This window comes from Myripristis murdjan, chromosome 11, assembly GCF_902150065.1.
Source record: "Myripristis murdjan chromosome 11, fMyrMur1.1, whole genome shotgun sequence".
In the NCBI taxonomy this organism is placed as follows: Eukaryota; Metazoa; Chordata; class Actinopteri; order Holocentriformes; family Holocentridae; genus Myripristis; species Myripristis murdjan.
Window position 1 is genome coordinate 29,470,668 of NC_043990.1, and position 19,031 is coordinate 29,489,698.

Consider the following 19,031-nt stretch of genomic DNA (forward strand, 5'->3'; position numbering starts at 1 on the left):
GGTGGAGGGCAGTCGCTGTCCCGCTGCTGCAGATGGGACACCTGAAGAGAGGGACGGTCTGCCTGTGCCGGACGCTTCTTATATATCCACCACTTGTTGTGACAGCGGAATTTATGAATGGAGAAGGCACACCCACCTCAACACCCCTGTAGTCAGGTGCACGTTGTCTCTTATGCTTTGTCTCCCAAAATGAAAGGAATTACATCACAAAAAGGGCTTTATCTGCTCGAGGTGCCTTGTGTTGCATTTTGAGGATAGAGAGGATTCACTTCAATTATTATTGTATAATTAACCAGAAAGTATTCAAAGCCTTGGCCTATTGTAGAGCTTTTGCACACATTGACGCACTGATCACGTAGTGATTTTATCCTTATGAAAATTACCCATGTTTTACCATGGTATGATGTTTTTGTTTGTTTGTTTCTACAGAATTACTACCAATTTATCATAATTATCATAAAATAAAAATTAAAAAAACAACAACAAAAAAATAAATAAATAAAACAACTAAAAATAAATAAATAAAACAACAACAACAACAACATGGTTCTACTCCCGTTAGGAGGAGAGAAAGTAATACTTCATGTTTCTAATTGAATGTTTGTCTAATTTAATTTGTCTTATGTCATGCTATTTTTATTAATTAATTAATTTTAATTATTTTCAGCAATTTTTGCTTTATTTTGGTAATCAATATTTATCATATGGTTAGTATAAATTTATTGTGATTTTTTTTAAAAAACATTTCAATAACATTACTTATGAATATTTGATTTTTCTCATTAAATGTTTGTCTACTGTTAATTTTGATATATAATACATTTAGTAATTTTGCTCTATTTTGTTTATCAGTATTAGAGAAATTATTTATGTAAATTAAGTCTTCATATTTTTTAAAATAATATAATTACTTACAGTAATATTTCATCATTCTTGTTAAATAGTTGTCTATTTTTACTTTTAATATGTAATAGAATTTTCCACAAATTTGGCCATTTTTGTTTTATTTGGAACCAATTTTACAAAAATGATTAGTACAAATACATATTTCATATAAAAAATATATTACTTATTAAACATTTCAAAATATTTTTTCTTTATTCTTGTCATCGATCAGCTCAATAATAAAACTGTGATCATGTTTAGAAGTGAAGTAATCACAGTTTGTGTAAAGTACCATATAATAAAACTGTACTTACATAAAGTCAGAATGAAATTTCGTTAGGGGAATATATTCAGTTTTTTAATTATTGAAAAAAGTTATTTTTCAAAGCATCTTGTGCAGAACACTGTAATTCATCATGCATGTCATTAATGTGTACAATGCATCAATAAAATGTAATCTAATCAATTGCCTCCAGTTCTGACATGAGTTTAATCAACACTGAACAGTAAAACTTAAGCTGTGGATTAAAGTGTGAGTTGAATGTGAAGACAGTTCTCCACTCAGCCCTGTCCAACAGTTTTGTGACTGTGGATGAGCTCACCAATATGATGTATGTGCATTATCCAAATCTTACAGTAGCCAGACAAAGCCTCCTCTCCCCCTTCATCGAGCCGAAACTTTGCCCCCAAGATCCACGGTGTCTTCTTACAAGGATGTTCTTTCCCAGGGCTCTGACAATGACTTTAACCAAACTCTCCTTGGCTATGCTTCCCCTTTGATACCACTGAAAATAAATCCACTCCAAAACTGTCCACCTCATGCCATTATTGTGAAAGTTTTTTTCCCCTCCTTTTTTCTTTCTCGCTGTCACTGTGATCTCCAGTTACCCCAAAAAGCTGTGTTTGTCACATCACATCATCCAGGTGGAGGTGCATGACGGGAGGCTGGGAAGAAAAAGAACCTGGGGGGCTTGAAAGAAAGCTATTTGATCTGACACAACATTTGCTAATTTTTACATCTCAGAAACCGGAAATTTGATGCTTCTGTGCAGTTTGGAGTGAGTGTGACATCCAGGTGAGGGCAGAGAGAAACATAATGGGTTGGAAATGGGAGGACGAGGCTTGAGCTGTGACTCTATTGACAGACATCATGACAGCAGCTGCTTGTGCCTATGAGGCAGCACCCACAGCAGCAGGGGTCAGCGGGCTCCCATGGGACACAGGGCTGAGCAGAATGAGAACAATGCATGCAGGAAGAGAGAGAGCTCTATAGAAATGTAATGCACTGCCGAAGGACGTTCTTTATGTGTGAGAAAGCAAAGCCGAGGAGCAGCTTTTTTTCACTGCCAACTGGAAACCATTCCATGGATTGAAGGATGTGACTTCAAGGCGTGATACTGTAAACCTGCAGATTTCTCATAAACAAATATTTTTTAAAAAAAATCAATTAAATTATATAATGCACAAGGTTTAGATCTAAAGTAGAGCAAAGCAAAGCTGGAGTGTGTTTTTCTTTGGTAGAAATGCTTGAAACCTTACCTGCAGGATACATGACATTTTCTAAATTGAGAACTGTTAATGTTCTCCAATGGAAAAAGATGGCAGTATGCATATGTATTAATCTGGCCAACAAAGCTCATTGAATCCAAAACCAAGGGTGTGCCTAATCATAAGAAAAAGGGAAAAGATGCCATCTAGTGATATAACTGAAACTTTGAAAATGATTCCACAATGATGTCACATTGTGTGTGGTATGAAATTGAGGACAAAAAGTGAAAAATTTAATTGTGAACTGTTGTATGTACAATTGTTTAAGATTAAGAAGAAGTGAGAATCAGTGAAGAGTGAACTGTGAGTGTGGCAGTTCAATTAAAAATGTGAAAAGTGATACTTAACAGGGTGTTAAACAAAAATCAAGAAACAGCCAATTGAAAAGTGAAAAAGAATTTAAACAATATGTTACAATAACGAAAGATATTTAAAGAGCAGTTGTATAAATACATGCAAAAATAGCAATGTAAAATTATTAATTAATTTATTTTTATATTGCTGCTGTGTGCTGTAACGGTGCGGGTATCTGATTTATTTATATATTGCTGCTGTGTGCTGTAACGGTGCGGGTATTTGATTTATTTATATATTGCTGCTGTGTGCAGGTTGATTTATTTATATATTGCTGCTGTGTGCTGTAACAGTACGGGTAATTGATTGATTAACACTCATTGCCGCCGTGTGCTGTAATGGCATGGGTAACTGATGGATGGACAATTATCATTGCTGCTGGTGCGAATGATTGCTATTTATTGTTGCTGCGCACTGTATTGATATGGACTGATGTTGTCTGCATTGCACTGCATTGCAGTGACTATTACGTTGTTTTTGTTTTTGTTTACTGATTTTTTATGTGTGTTGTGTGTTGCCTGGTGCGACCACACAAGGCTGCTGTCCTTTGTACTGTTAACTGCAGGAACATCAGAGAGTCCACGACAAATTTCCCTGCGGGGACAATAAAGTATATGAAATGAAATGAAATGAAAAATGAAAATTAGAAAAACAGCTAATTTAGTAAACATAGGTTACAAACAGAAATTTAATCAAAATGTCAAATGCCCTTTTTTATTATTACTTGTTTGATATTGGGGTTCCAGATTTTCCTTTTGCTTTTCCTTTTTGGCATTCTTGTTTTTCAAATATCAAATCATGTTAATGAATAGGTGTGGCTGTCTGTCAGTCACCACTTTACGTAGGTGGGTCTCAGAAAAAGAGGATCCAGCTGCATCTCATGAATGCAATCATAATGAAGAAATGAAAAAAGAAGTGACTGGGTTAATGATGGGGATCTCCATTGGAATTTTACAGAAACGGCTATATTACTCACCTACTACTATGGGGTTATGTTATGGTCATAAATGTTTCTTTGTTTCTGAGAAATCAAGTTTTTCTGGTGGTGTGGTGTGAGATGGCACTGAATACCACAGTACCCATGAGCCTCACTGACCACTACTATGGTGAAGACACCAGCTAAAGCTGCAGATTATATTCAATATCAGCCTCTTCTCATTCTCAGGTCATCCAATACCAATGCTTTGTTATGGCCCCTCAGTGCCTGATACCAACATACCAGGCACTCTTTGGTGTCTGTATGACATGTAGGGGTGTGGACAGTAGGCAATTTGAAGAGGTATGGGGGGATGCAATCCCCGTTGTTAGCAAAATGACCAAAATGCCTGACTCATTGATCCTTTATCTGACTGAGGTTTGTGCAAGTTACAATCTGTGGTCGTGACAACAGCTCTGAAATATCAGCAGCCTCACTGTGCTGTGTATTGATAAACCCATGGCGCTGTCCGTGGTGCTGAAGTAGCAGACAGATTTGTAATTCCACCTTCTTTTCTGAGCTCTGCCCCTCTTTCAGTTTCGTCTTGGATCTGTTATATTCTCTAAACTATATACTACAAATACTCAACTCAATACTTCACTGTAGCCTATATTCTCTGTAGAGTAGTGTCACCTTCATGATCAAAGAGACAAGCAGGAACATGTAGTCGTGGAGGAGCAAGAGGATCATAGAGACACAGTGCTGCCTGCAGTATACCTATACTATTTATATGATGATTCAGTATCATCTGTGCTGCTGAAAACACACCCCAGACCAAGCCAGCACTTTTACAAAATATATTTTAAAAATATGTAGCAAAAGCACAACTATTAGCCAATATGTAGTCTGTTATGAGCACCTGAACGTAGTAGTGACAGTGAAGACTGGAGTCAGACTCACACCATGCTCACGTAATGGAATACACACAGAATACAAAATTGTTCTTTGTTCACACTTTCTACTCCCTTTGTTGTTAAAAATTTCCTGAATAAACTCTGCTGCATAAAATTTAAAGGTGTGTTTACTCATTACTTTAATAACATTATAAAAAGACAATTGTAGTAGGAAGAAAATTTAGATAACAGGATTAAATGGAATTGTGGAATTAGAAATGTCACAGTTATGGTTAAGGCATCATATACATATACAGTCACTCCAAAAGTCATAAAAAATAACTTGTCGATACAAACATCACACAAAGAACACACCTAAACTCATACTAGTGCTATTATGATAGAACTGCATTTTTACATTTTGGAGTAACCAGTGAGGTATTTTTCCTTAAATACTGTACAGAAATCTGAGTTAACAGGTTGGCCACTAATACCAGTCTGTGCATTACCTTAATGCAGAACAGCATGAATACAGAATTGGAATTAAAGGGCTATAAGGTGTGTTTTGTTGGACAGTCCCTTAAAATGCAGCTCAACAAGCAACATGGAGCTAATCACACTACACCAAAGTATCCACACAAACCCCACCTTCACACTGTGCACTGACATCAATCTTTATGTGATCAAGTTATACTATACATCATAGCAACAATCATAAATTATATGAGAATACTGTCTTGTAATGAAAGAAACCATATATTTATGCTTACCTGAAAATGCCATTATTAAATTAACACATTAACAGTGAATGATGATATTAATAAAAGATGGTGAATAATGATTGAATATTAAATATGATTTTTCTGTTTCTATTGGTGGCTGTTATCCTTATACTGATCACCAGTTGGGGGTCAGAAGTTACTCATCTTTTACCACATTTACCACTACATCACTGGATATGTTATACATATTGTACTGCACACTTTGACTGCTGGATACTGGCTGGATGCCCCAAATAATAACTGTTAGCCTCCTGCCACTGAGCTGGACTTCCCCCCAGCTAACATTCTGAAAAACAACTGCCTTAATCCACTCAGAGAAGGTTTAACATCACTTTACAAGTGTTGGTTTCCCAAACTAAAACTAAAAATCTGACTACTGAGTGCACACAAACAATAGTTTTTTTTCTCAAAAAACTGTTTATAAGGGAAAGTTTTCTGTTAGCAACAGAAAAAGCTGCCATGGCTAAAGCAAACAAAAACACCATTTAATGCTGCACTAGGCAATATTATCGATGTACAAATGCACTTGTCATATCAGCATCAATCTGTCAGTGCAGCTGCACTCATGTAGACACCATCCTTTCTGCCTGCAGTTGGCTTTGCTCATTTCACAAACCAAGATGTCCTGCAGCCTCTGTGTGCTGAGACAATGTTAGCAAGCAAGCACGTGGAGCTAAGAGGGGAAACACACTGAGGAGATGATTCATTAAAACTTGAGACTAACCCTCTGAAACCCACGAGTCCAGGGACCAGGCTCCACTTTGTCTACAACCTTCCCTTTATTTATTAGGTACTTATTTATATATTTATGTATCAATTCATTAATTAATTTTAAAATTTAAAAAGTTGCTGGAGTTTTTTTTTTTTTTTTTTTTTTTTTTCATTTTGGAAAACTTAGGACTTTCATCCAGCATACTTATATTAATATCTATATATCTATCTATATCTATATCTATATCTATATATAATAATATATAAAATATATAAAATTTAATGCTGCAGTATTATTATATTATAGGCAATATTATTTATGTATGAATAGATAATACTAGAAACATATTATTGATATTAATATAATTTAATATTATTTATTTATATACATATGCAGTATATGAAAAAATCTGAAATTAATCTGTATTTTTAATCCCAAGAACTAGTTTTCTACAGAACAAAAGTAGGAGTAAGTTTACATTTTTTACACCATTTTACAAAATATTTACACAATATTAAATATAAAGCTTGTTTAATAAATGCAAATAATGTTAAAAGGGAACAAAAGTAAGAAAAGCAAAAAAAACAACAAAGTATAAGCATTTCTGTTGTGTTTAATTGGTTTTCTTTGATGTATTTTTTTTATTATTTTTTTAGATGAGAATCTTTGTTTTCCAAAAAAAAACAAAAAAAACAATTGCACTCCATTTAAAAAAGACGATTTGTTCAGAGAGTCTGTGTAATTTAATTTAATTTAATTTAATTTAATTTAATTTAATGATGTGGACTCATGGGTTTGACAGGGTTAAAACCCAAACTGTCTCCAACAGCACTGAGTGGGTGGCCGGGATGGTAGCGGCTGACTGGCTTTATGGCTACTGATCTTCATAGTTTCCTTTATCATCTGTGGAGCAGCCAACAGTTGTAGCTTGAAATGTTTAAATTCCAGGGTTAGAGTGTGCGCCCTGCAAGCAGACTTTGAGTTATTTTTCTGCTTAGCCCCACCTCTTTGTGTGTGTACTGTACTCTGTGGCCCCCATTTGCTTTGTTAGGGGCCTTCCTCACTCCCGGGTGCAGGAGGCTCCTTCAGCAGAGGTGGACGGACAGCCCAGCAGCTCTACGGGGCAGCCTCCATCAGAAGCCACCTTCTCCTCTGCCCTCAGACAAAGCTCCTGAAGGAAGTTGGCTGTCTCTTTCATCAGGTCGCTCTCGTCATCTAACAGGGAGCAGAGAAAGACAGCGCAACTGCCTTAAGTGAACACTGGAGGGCGCACTAAGCTATGGATCCCACAGCGACACAGGAGTCACTAGTCTGCTGCTGACCTGGTATTGTTAAAGTCACAACAAAACAGTATTTTGAGAGAGCACTGCTTCCCAAAAATATCTTATATCTCATATTTTGTTCAAGCACGATGATGGGTGGCACTTGATTCAAGAAGGGATCATTCATGGATATAAAACACATATGACACATATAACACTTTTTAAAAATGTATTCATTTACACACAAAATATGACTAATATTTTATAACATGGACTATTAGCTCCCAATTAGTTCACATGGTGCTGAAGTCTCCTCATTAGTTGCCCTGTGCTCCCTTGAGCTGCTAATCCACAATACTGTACTTCTATTTCTCCATTCACTTCCATAACATCACAAAACGGGTCCCAAAACAGTGTGAAATGACTGCCTATTCAGGTGCCAAGCTACTATGTGGAAGTCAGACGCTACCTTCTGCATCTACTTTCCAAATTTAATTAAGAAAACAGCAAGAAAAGAACCATTTCATTTCTTCTTCAAAAAAAAAGGGCTCTGGGACTTATTATTTTTCATATTGGCATAACCTGTTTTGCTGAAAAGTGTTGTTCTGGAAGATGTTTTGCTATGGAAGTGAACGGAGATATAGAAATACACTCCTGATCAAAATTTTAAGACCAGTTGAGAAATTGCAAGAATTTACATTTTAAGAATTTACATGCAATTTCTCAACTGGTCTTAAAATTTTGATCAGGAGTGTACAGTGTTGTGGATTAGCAGCCAGGGGGAGCTCAGAGCAAATAGTGACCATGTGGACTCATATCACACCCAGGGAACTATACAACCCAGCACTCTACCAAAGTTCAGTTTTCCTTTGACAAAGTGATTTTCATTTGTTTTGGCTTGAAAAGCAATCAGTCCAGTTGATACTAAAACAAAAATCACTCATGTGATCACCAATCAAACCTGAAGTCATGTATATGACTGTTTTGTGGCGGTGTAAGGTAGGGCTTCTAAAAGACTCCCACTACAATGAGATGAATAGCTACTGTAGAGTGAAAACATGATATTTCAATATCTCTGAATTTGACCATTTGTATCGCTAAGATTATAGAAGTAACTGGTATGTCCCCCAGCAGTGTATTGCACGGTGATGAAGCCAAGCAGCACAAATGAAATGGATAACGTGGTGAGTACCTTGCAGTTCTTTCAACCTCGGTGTGTGTGTCTCCTGTTTGCTGCCCTGCTCCTGAGAGGATCTGCACATCTTTTTATGGGTGAACCAGTGGAGCCTTTGGCAGGTCAAGCTGCAGTAAGTCACCTCCAAGACAAACATAAAACAAAAAGATCTCAAGGACGTAATTAAAACAAGAGATTTTTTTTTTTAAATCACATGAACTTTATATTAACTATGGGTGGCTTTTATGAGAAGTTCCGTTACTGTTTTGCAAAGGGAGCATCTCTTCTCTGCTCCCCTCTCCCCACATGTAGCACAGTAGTCAGCATCCACAAAGGCCATCTGGCCTGTCAGGGCCTGGGTTAACACTGAGAACGCTGTTGGGTCATTGCCCTGAAAGCAAAAGACAATGATATGTTAAAATTGCAATAATTACACTTAAAGGGGAATTCTGTGTTTCCATGATTCCTATTAACCCCCAATTAGCTATAGTGGCCTGTCATTGACATAAATAATAGTCATTTTTTCATGGCCAACATGTGATGTGATGTCAGTCATGGTAACTGCCTGGGGAAAATGCCATAAAACTCCAACAGGCAAGACACTTTGCTTCCAAAAACAGCACAGGCCAAAGGCAAGAGGTATTATGATAATTCTGAGCAAGTAGACAATAAAAATTTTACTTATTGCTCATTTAAGATTTAATACAGACACCAAAAACCTGGCTAAATCCAAAACAACGCAAATCATGGAGAATAACTATAGAAAAACTACTGCTTTCAGAGACTTTGTTCAGTAAAACATCATACTTAAAGGACTAATTCACCACTGGAAAGATGGAAGGTGGTCTTTTAATAAACCTGGGCTGTCTGTGCAGTAGAAAGACACAAACATTTTTGAAATTGGTGTTAAATGACCAGAGAAAATAGAGAAAAAGGGCTGTAATATTCCCTTCAGCTCAATAGGTAGAAAATCTACAACAACCCGAATGTACTGCACAGATATCACTAGTCTTGCCGTGTTAGTAACAGAGCACTGTCGCTATTGCACTTACTCTGTGCTCAGATGTTGATTGCACACTGGCAGGACAAAAAATGTGGAGAGTCAATCTGTAGTTGGCCAGAAACCGCTCATTTGCTGGCAAAAGTCTGCAGGATGATGCAAGACATTTGCTGGCAAATGAGCAGGTAGTCCTGGGTGCAGGCATCTTTGTGTCATTACACTGTAATGACACAAACCTGGTTGAAAATCTACACAGCATTCCGTTAAAGGGTAACTAAACCGCAAACCCAAATCTGTGTGAAGCCTGACATCTGATGGTTTAGTTACCCTTTAATAATGAAAAAGCCAATGTTTATGTATTACTTGCCCTTTGGAAAATCAAGACCCACTGGTTTAAGAAAGATCTTTTTTAAGGTATTGGGAAAGATGCACATCCACACGAAAGGTGTTTTGAAAAGTCTGCAGTAACTTTGCAGTCTCAGATAGATTTCAGATAGCACTGAATTTATCATTCTGAATTTCACTTACAATCTCAACTGGTGCGATACTCTTGACCAGCTGCTGAAGGAGTGTGGCATCACAGTAGGGAAATTTCCTGATGCAATCACGGATAAACTTCTCCTGGTATTGTGGAAAGCCATCGCTGTCCCTCCCCTTCAGCAGGCTTTGAGATAAAGGCAAATAACCATGTGTAGGACAAGCTGCACATTACAACAATCCAGCAATACGACATGGAAATCTTGTGTCTAGGGTTTGACAGAAATGGATTTCTGAAGGTCAACACTGATACTGATATGTTTGGATGAAAGCTGATTATCTATTGTCTAACAGTATCTGATATCTTTAAAATTAAACACCAAAAAATGCATTCACCATTTTCCACCAGGGTTTTAGGAGGATGGAAGCAAGCTGCAGAAACCTCACACACACCATTCACACCACAGGAGATATCACTATCCCGGGTTAGTTCACTGTGGTGTTGCTGTTACTGGTGGTTATCCGTGAAGTCAAGACAGATCAACACCACACTCAGAAGCCTCACCTCTTCACAAGCGCGTCCAGTTTGTCGTCACGCTCCTGAAGGAAGGTGAGGCATTTCTGTAGCACACAGCTGATGTAGTGCATTTTCATGGCCAGGACCTCGTTCATGTCCTGTTGCTTCACGCACTGTTCACACAGCAGGTCCATCACCCGGTAACACTTCTCCAGAGCTGCCACATCCACCAGCAGAGGGTTCTCTTTCACCAGCATGACCATCTGACGGTTTGGGGATTTAGTTACACAATCATTTCTCAGACACAGAGCTGCTCTGCAGGCAGAAATAAAAGCAATTTTTGAGTTCAACTTCAACAGGTGCAGCCAAAGAACCACAGTTTTTCTGGCTAATGTGACCTCATACTGGCAGCAGTGGAAGAATGAAATGATGTGTTTAAGTCTTTGCAATACGCACATCCAAAATTATTTCTATGAAAAATCAGAAATCACAATTTAACCATAACCAAACTACAAGGGCTATTTCTTGCTTTTGAAAAATCTTGATTGTTCCTTAATAGTACACACAAATTATCCCTTTGTGTACCCAGTGTTAAGCTGATAAACTAATTAGACCATATTTATGTCATCCCTACGTAGTATTCTCATCGGCACAACTTTGCACCTAAGGATCCATTTGTCATGTATTCCTGCCATCATCTCGATGTAGCCTGGAGATCATTTTAAAGTAGGGCCTCTGTAGTAAAACCTGTCCACCAAAAATCGACCTTAAAGGTTGTTTGTACAAGCAGCTTATGATGACCTATAGTTACGCTAAAAAGTTATTTCCACAAAGTAAATAAGTAAAATAAGTTCACCACCTCGATAACTTGTACTCACACTGTGGTTGTTTGTCTGCACCCACTGAGGTTTTTCTCAACCAGTAAGATTATTTTCCTCTCAAGAGGAGCTCTTCTTTGCTTAAATGTTTGTATGTACTGTAAAGAAACACACTCTGTGACCATCCGGCAGAGACCCCTACAATGTAAAGTTAGTATAAGGGAGCATAGCACGAGGGCAGTCTATCCAAAAATTATTCCATGTCATATTGTGTTATTCATAGCTTATTTATAGTAAGCTGTTAACACTACATTGCTTTCAGCTAGCAAACTGGAGGCAATGTCGAAAGAAACCAGATCCTAATCTCATATTTGGAAGGGAGCCCTGTTGATGTCAAATAGAGGAATGCAAAGAACACTTTCCCACTGTCTTTGCTGTCAAGTGTGATTCACTACTTAATCAAACATAATATACATTTGTTTTACTTACCAAAACCACAATTTGAAGTAATGGATAAAATAAAATACATCAATACACACTTGTTAAGACAAGTTGACACATTGGCTACATTTACATGACAGGCCTTCTCTCCTCAGTTCCAAACTGCTGTTCATATGTGACTTTTTGAATGATTGTTCATAGCTATTCTAAAATCTAATACCCATATCCATATCTTATATTCATTCTTCAATATTCATTTCAATCACAAAAAAAGCTATATGGACAAAAGTACTGGGCCACACCTCCTAATCACTGAGTTCAGGTGTTTCATTCAGTCCCATTGCCACAGCTGTATAAAATCCAGCAGCCAGCCATGCAGTCTGCCTTTACAAACATTAGTGAAAGAATGGCTCATTCTAAAGAGCTCACTGAGTTCCAGAGTGGTGCTGTAATAGTAATGTAATAGGATGCCACCGCTGCAAAACTATCAGCTGGAAGTGGGATTGTTGCAAAGTGGAAGCGTTTAGGAACCACAGCAACTCAGCCACCAGGGGGCAGCACCACGTAAAGTTACAGAGCGGAGTCGCCAAGCGCTGAGGCTCATAGTGCGTAAAAGTGGCCAACGCTCTGCTGACTCAGTAACTGCAGACCAAACCTCCTCTGGCATCCACATCAGCACAGAAACTGAGCGCCGGGAGCTTCATGGCATGGCATTACATCACCAAGCACAACGCCAAGCATCGGATGGAGCGGTGTAAAGCACGCCGCCACTGGACTATGGAGCGGTGGAAAATGTTCTGTGGAGTGACCAATCACGTTTCTCTATCTGGCAGTCTGATGGAGGAGTCTGGGTTTGGTGAATGCCAGGAGAACGTGCCCTGCCTGACTGCTTTGTGCCGACTGTGCAGTTTGCTGGAGGAGGGATAACGCTATGGCCTTATGTTTCTGGGCTCAGCCTCGGCCCCTCAGTTCCAGTGAAGGGAAATCTTAATGCTTCAGCTCACCAAGACATTTTGGACAATTCTCTGCTTCCAGCTTTGTGGGACCAGTTTGAGGAAGGCCCTTTTCTGTCCCAGCATGACTGAGCCCCAGTGCACAGAGCAGCTCCATAAAGGCATGGCTGGCTGAGTTTGGTGTGGAAGAACCTGACTGGCCCGCACAGAGCCCTGACCTCAACCCCATCCAACACCTTTGGGATGAACTAGAACAGAGATTGTGAGCCAGGCCCTCTGGTCCAGCATCAGTGTCTGACCTCACAAATGCTCTTCTGGATGAACGGGCAAAAATTCCCACAGACACACTCCAAAATCTGGTAGAAAGCCTTCCCAGAAGAGTGGAAGCTGTTTATAAATGCAAAGAGGGGACCAACTCCATATTAATGCCTATGGATTTAGAATGGGAGGTCAGAAAAGCTCCTGTAGGTATAAAGTGTAGGTGGTCCAATACATTTTCCATAAAGTGTCACTGTATGTGCCTATCAGTGTGACTACACAGGTGCTGCCCCAAATACTAAAAGCATGTATTTCTTTCCATTTTGTGTATCACTGTCCTCTGTTCTAAAAAATGGCTTGGCAAAGTTGTCATATGTCAGGTAAATGATGTAAGATTAACTAATAGGGTCATGCTGACAAATTCCAGTTTGAGTGTTCAAACTGCAGTGTTCAAAGGCAGCTTTTTGTACCTCGTCCATGTGTTCCTGGAGCTGGCTGCACCAGCTATAGTTGTAACATGAGTTAGTTGTAACTCATGTGTGTACTAAATAAAAGTTTAAACATTTCTAAATGAAAAAGGCTTGCACAAAGTATCAAACGAGTCATGACATTGAACTTAGTACTTCCTAAGGTTAAGGTCACACTAATATATTTTTCACGCTAAAATAAATTAAAGAGTAGCATTACTGTATCTTGTTCAATTATCTAGCATTAATGCATCTATAATAACATCTACTTTGTTTCTATTAACTTTTACCACTGCAGGGTGTAACTGGACAAACAATTTCCCAGTCACTCAAGATCAAACTAGCTTTACACGACATGAATAACTTAAACACAAATTAAACACAAATGAGTAACGAATAGCATTGCATTTAACAACAAAGCAGGTAACTGGAGCTGTATGTGATGCTAGATATCTGTCGTCACTGGTTATTTTTGATGCTCTCAATTGTGTGATGCTGCAATGACTAGTTATATTCTGATGCTATTTAATGCAGCTACAGGTGTTGCTTGGTAACTGATTTACACTTCACTAAGGCTTTACCAGTTAAAGGCCCATATCGTATCAGTGATTCTGAATGTTTGGTCCATTTACTAAAAGTGCACTCATTTTACCTTGCAACAAACTATTTTACAAATCATGCAGGGGTACTAAAGACTTCACAACATCTAATCAAATCCCTTGATTTTCAAATTTGGTTGACACAGCCACCTTAAAATGTTCTGTTTCTGCGGCTGACAAAGTCATCAATATTCATAAACCATGGAATTGATAAATGTCAGTATAAAGAAAAATGTTTCCCTAGGGTCTATTTTCCGGCGGAGAGACTGTTTCACTCCACCAAATTTCAAGTCATCAAAACACAACAGTGCTGCTGCTTTTAGAAAAACTAATGTGACTTTATTATGCTGATGGAATACTGGTGTGAAGAAAGTCTGAAGTCTCTGAAAGTTAATTTTCATATTGTAGCAAAATACACTATCCTCGCTCTATCCTCCTGGACCGCCTCTCCACCTACCTCAGACTCACTGACACATCCCTCTCCTAGTTTCAGTCATATCTCTCCAACAGGCAACTGTTTGTCACTATCAATGGTTCCAGATCCTGCACAGCCCCAGTTAACCACGGTGTGCCACAAGGTTCCGTGCTTGGTCCTTTACTTTTACAAGGATACAAGGATACAAGGACGTTTATTGGTCATTATACAACAGGTTGTATAATGAAATTAAAATGTGGTTCCCTCTTGACTGATTAATTGATTGTATAAAAAATAAAATTATTAAACATGGAGGAGTGCAGATGGTGCATTTAGTAGTCTCACAGTCTGAGGGAAGAAGCTGCTCTGTAGTCTGGTGGTACGGCAGCAGATACTTCTGTATCTTTTGCCTGATGGCAGCAGGGTGAACAGGCTGTGGCTGGGGTGGGTGTTGTCTTTTAGGATCCTTTTGGCTCTGCACAGGCACCTCACCTCCCCAATATCACTGATGCTTGGTAGATGGGTACCAATGATGTTTTGGGCAGTTTTAATCACTCGTTGCAGAGTCTTCCTGTCCTGGGCCGTGCACATCCCATGCCAGTTTGTGATGTTTCCAGTCAGGATGCTTTCAATCGCTCCTTTGTAGAAGTTGACAAGAACTTGGCGTGGGAATTTTGCTTTCTTAAGTTTCCTTAAGAAATACAGCCGTTTCTGAGCTTTTTTAACCAGGGAAAAGATATGTGAAGTCCATGACAGGTTCTCTGTTATGTTGATTCCCAGGAACTTGAAACTGCTCACTTTTCACAATATACATGCTTCCCCATGGTCAGATCAACCGCCACCATGGCCTCAGCTTTCACTTCTATGCTGATGACACTCAATTGTATCTCAGCACCACACCATCCAATCAGCTCCCTTCTCTGTCCCTAGTCAACTGCCTCAGAGAAATAAAACCTGGATGACCTCTAATCTCCTCAAACTTAACAGTTCAAAGACAGAGCTCTTGGTTGTGGCTCCCAGGGCGCTGCTCCAGAAGGCTGGAGCTTTCCTACTCTGTGTGGATGGCAGCTCTATATCGCCATCTCTGGAAGTCCGCAACCTAGCCATTATTCTGGACTCGACCCTCTCCTACAAATCAAACATCAAATCTATCACTAAATCTGCCTTCTATCACCTCAAGACTCTCTCCAGCCTCTGCCCCTCACTGTCTGATTCTGTGGCTGAGACCCTCATTCATGCCTCTGTTACTTCCCATCTGGACTACTGCAACGGAGTGCTGTTCGGCCTCCCCAACAAGGACCTGGAGAAACTCCAGTATGTCCAGAATTCAGCTGCCAGGGTTCTGACCTGCACCAAGCCTTGGCAGCACATCACCCCCATCCGTAAACAGCTACACTGGCTTCCTGTTAAATTCCGCATCTCCTACAACTCCTGCTCCACACCTACAAATGTCTAAACGACCAAGCTCTGCAGTACCTATCTGACCACATCCAGAAATGTGATCCCCTGCGGAGACTGCGGTCCTCAGATTTGGATCTCCTCTCTGTTCCCAGCACTGACAAGTAGACCATGGGGGACAGCGCTTTCAGTGTGGCAGCCCACACCCTCTGGAACTCTCTCCCGTTGGAGGTCCACCACACTCCAACTCTGGACTTTTTCAAGGCTGCTTTAAAAAGACACCTATTTACTCAGGCTTATGGCAACTAGTTTTTTGTTTGTTTGTTGTTTGTTGCCTGTCTTGATTTGTTGTTGTTTGTATCTTGTTGTAAAACGACCTTGGGTCTCGTGAAAGGCACTATATAAATTAAAGCTATTATTATTATTATTATTATTATTATTACATGGAGATCAATGGCTGGAGAAAAGGAAGGAAAGATGATATAGGGTTCTAAAATTCAACTTGCTTGCTTGGGGAAAAAAGTAGCAGAAATGTTTCAGTTTATAGTTTTTGTTTTAGTTTTAAGATTTTGTGGATATTACACTAGACACTCAAAATCACAGCTCTGTAAGTTTGAGTGGCACGACCCGAAATAGTTTTGAGTTAATTTAAGTTCCTTAGTCTGGACTTTACATACAGACTTTGCACACATTTACACACAAATGCTGCAACCATATCCAGATCACAACTGAAAAATGTCTTTTTGGCTCTCAGCAGTTCTCATTGATTGGAAAACATCAGACATATGAGGCGGAAAACTCAGAATGGGAACAGTCTGGGCTGCAGTGTGAATGTTAACTTTGACTCTTATAGGTACTCGTCCTCAGACAATGTCATAACTCCCACTGTCTGATCAGCTGTCACACTGTGCGGCTCCTTTGTTCTGACTTCATTTAAAGGGCTAACGTCATTCCCCGGGTGTTCTTACATGCCTGCAAATACTTGGAGCCTTAAAATCAAATTCTATTGTGTTTATAGTTAATAACATGCTTTACATAGGCTGAACACTGTACATACTCACTAATGCTTATTCACGTAAGGGATTCTGCTGCCAGGGGGACATGAGCTACTGTGTCCTGCATTCACTCCCAGTCAGTCAGATATATTTAGTTGCAGCTAAAGAGGGAAGGGGGCCACAGTGGTCACTGTGGACTGAAGCAGAGCCAGCGTTGATCACATGGACCTCGAGGAATTCAAAGGGCACTAGGCTATCCAAGACCTACTGTGAAATAAATATGCTTCTGTAGCACTCCCGCTATATCTCACCTATCATGCTCCGCTAAGCAAGACCACACTACCACCATTTACAAGGATCCATCCTCTGTTTGAAGAAGATGCCAGAAATACTGTCGACATCTGAAATACACCGAAAATATAGCACAACAGTATAGCAGTGGTCGCTAACCCAGTCCTCAAGATCCCCGTCCTGCAGGTTTTTGTTTCAGCTCTACTCTTTCACACCTGATCCATTTAAGGGCTTCATGCTGATTGGTTGAAACAGATCTACCTGAACAGGGCGTGCATGAAGGTGCATAGGCCTTAATTGGGTCATCTTGAGGACTGGGTTGGGGACCACTGCAGTAAAGGCTACCATAAATTCCAGGAAAACAGCTGAAAGTGTGCGATGCCATATAGCTAAGACTTTGTAAAAACATATATATCCAATTGCATCCATTCCTATAAACCATGTCTTTCTAAGTAATATTATTATTGTTATTAGCAGTAGTAGTAGTAGTAGTAGTAGTAATAGTAGTATTGTTATAAAACAATACCATGAATGAGAATCAAGAGTCAAAACTCAATTAATCTAACAACTGTTTTTATTTTATAGATTATTTCATATTACTCAATCAATATAACAATTAATTTACCCCAAATAAATATTAAAATATTTATTTTATATATTTATTAAGGATAGTCCTTAACTATAACCAATTAGTGGTGGCTAAAGTAAAAAAACTGTCTAAAATGTCTAAAATATCAGACAAACATCAGAAACAAACATAATCCACAACAAACATTTTTCCCCCCTAAACGTAATTAAGAATGCAGTTCAGTTGTATGGGAATGTAATTTTTAGTGGACTGTGTTGGCTGATGAGTATGGCATGATGGGTTTCCTGAAAGCAGGGCTGGGCATGTTTCAGCTGAACAACTGGCCTCACCTTGACAGGGTTGAGGTTGGTCGTCATGATGATCTTGTGGAGGGGCCCTGCTAGTTTGGGGGGCAGTTTGGGTTCCCTCTCCAGCCCCTGCGGCCTGGTGTAGTACTCCAGCCTTGCCCGTGAGAAGAAGTTGTTGATGACGGTCACACAGTCGTGCTGGCCTGCATGGAGAGAACTTTATGCCACACTGAATTGCAGCCGGTACAGAGCAACAATGGGAAAAGGAATGCACACAAGACCTTACTTTTCTTTAACCCTATGAAATCCCTGTAGCCTATTTGTAAAGTTGATTTTTTTTTTTTATTTTCTTTCTATTTTCTATATATTTGAATTTCTATTTTTAATTTAACTGCAATTTTCTTGTAGTTTTCAATAAAAATGATAATCATAAATATAGTTTCCTTGTGACTACATTTTTTGCTAATTCATTCATTTGTTTAATAATTTTTGGTCTTTTTTTGCATTTTCTGTTAGTAGTAGTAGTTCTGTTTCTGTCTACTAATTTTCGTTAGTTTTGTGCTCTTTTGTGTGCTAGTTTTTGTTAATTAAGGTTAATTTTATGATAATTGTCTTATCGTTTCATTTTAAATGTATAATGTTTTTGAAAGAAATCCGAATCTTCCTTCCTTCCAGAATTGAATGCAAGCCATCAACCTTGGATTTCACAATGCATGAAAAATAATGTCTTCAGTGCATTCTGTTTCCCATTATGGCAGTGTGATGGGACATGAATTCCTCGCAGTGAAAGCACATTCACCTTGAGTGTTACTATCAGTCAGAAAATCCCCATTCTTTGTGTCTCACCTACAAAAGCCGCCATCTGAGCAGCAGTGCGACCCACAGAGTTCACTAAGTCTGTCTCTGCTCCTGCGTCCAGCATCATAGTGGTAATGTCTGTCTTTCCTGGTGGCAAAATCAACAAATAAGGGTTTCTCGTTACTCCTTTTGCTCATCAAGC

General features: G+C 39.0%; 1 protein-coding gene across 1 annotated transcript in view; it reads right to left on the reverse strand.

Annotated features, from left to right (window-relative positions):
- Positions 1 to 6,800: 6,800 nt before the first annotated feature.
- LOC115368067 (ankyrin repeat and MYND domain-containing protein 2-like) overlaps positions 6,801 to 19,031 on the reverse strand; it is a 17,171-nt gene continuing 4,940 nt past the window's right edge. Inside the window, exons 4-10 of the mRNA XM_030064038.1 lie at positions 18,878 to 18,976; positions 18,074 to 18,234; positions 10,569 to 10,783; positions 10,055 to 10,190; positions 8,789 to 8,917; positions 8,545 to 8,668; positions 6,801 to 7,305 (exon numbers count right to left, since the gene is read on the reverse strand). Of these exons, the coding sequence (XP_029919898.1) occupies positions 7,151 to 7,305; positions 8,545 to 8,668; positions 8,789 to 8,917; positions 10,055 to 10,190; positions 10,569 to 10,783; positions 18,074 to 18,234; positions 18,878 to 18,976 (1,019 nt within the window). The 3' untranslated portion in view covers positions 6,801 to 7,150. The remainder of the gene's footprint in view (positions 7,306 to 8,544; positions 8,669 to 8,788; positions 8,918 to 10,054; positions 10,191 to 10,568; positions 10,784 to 18,073; positions 18,235 to 18,877; positions 18,977 to 19,031) is intronic.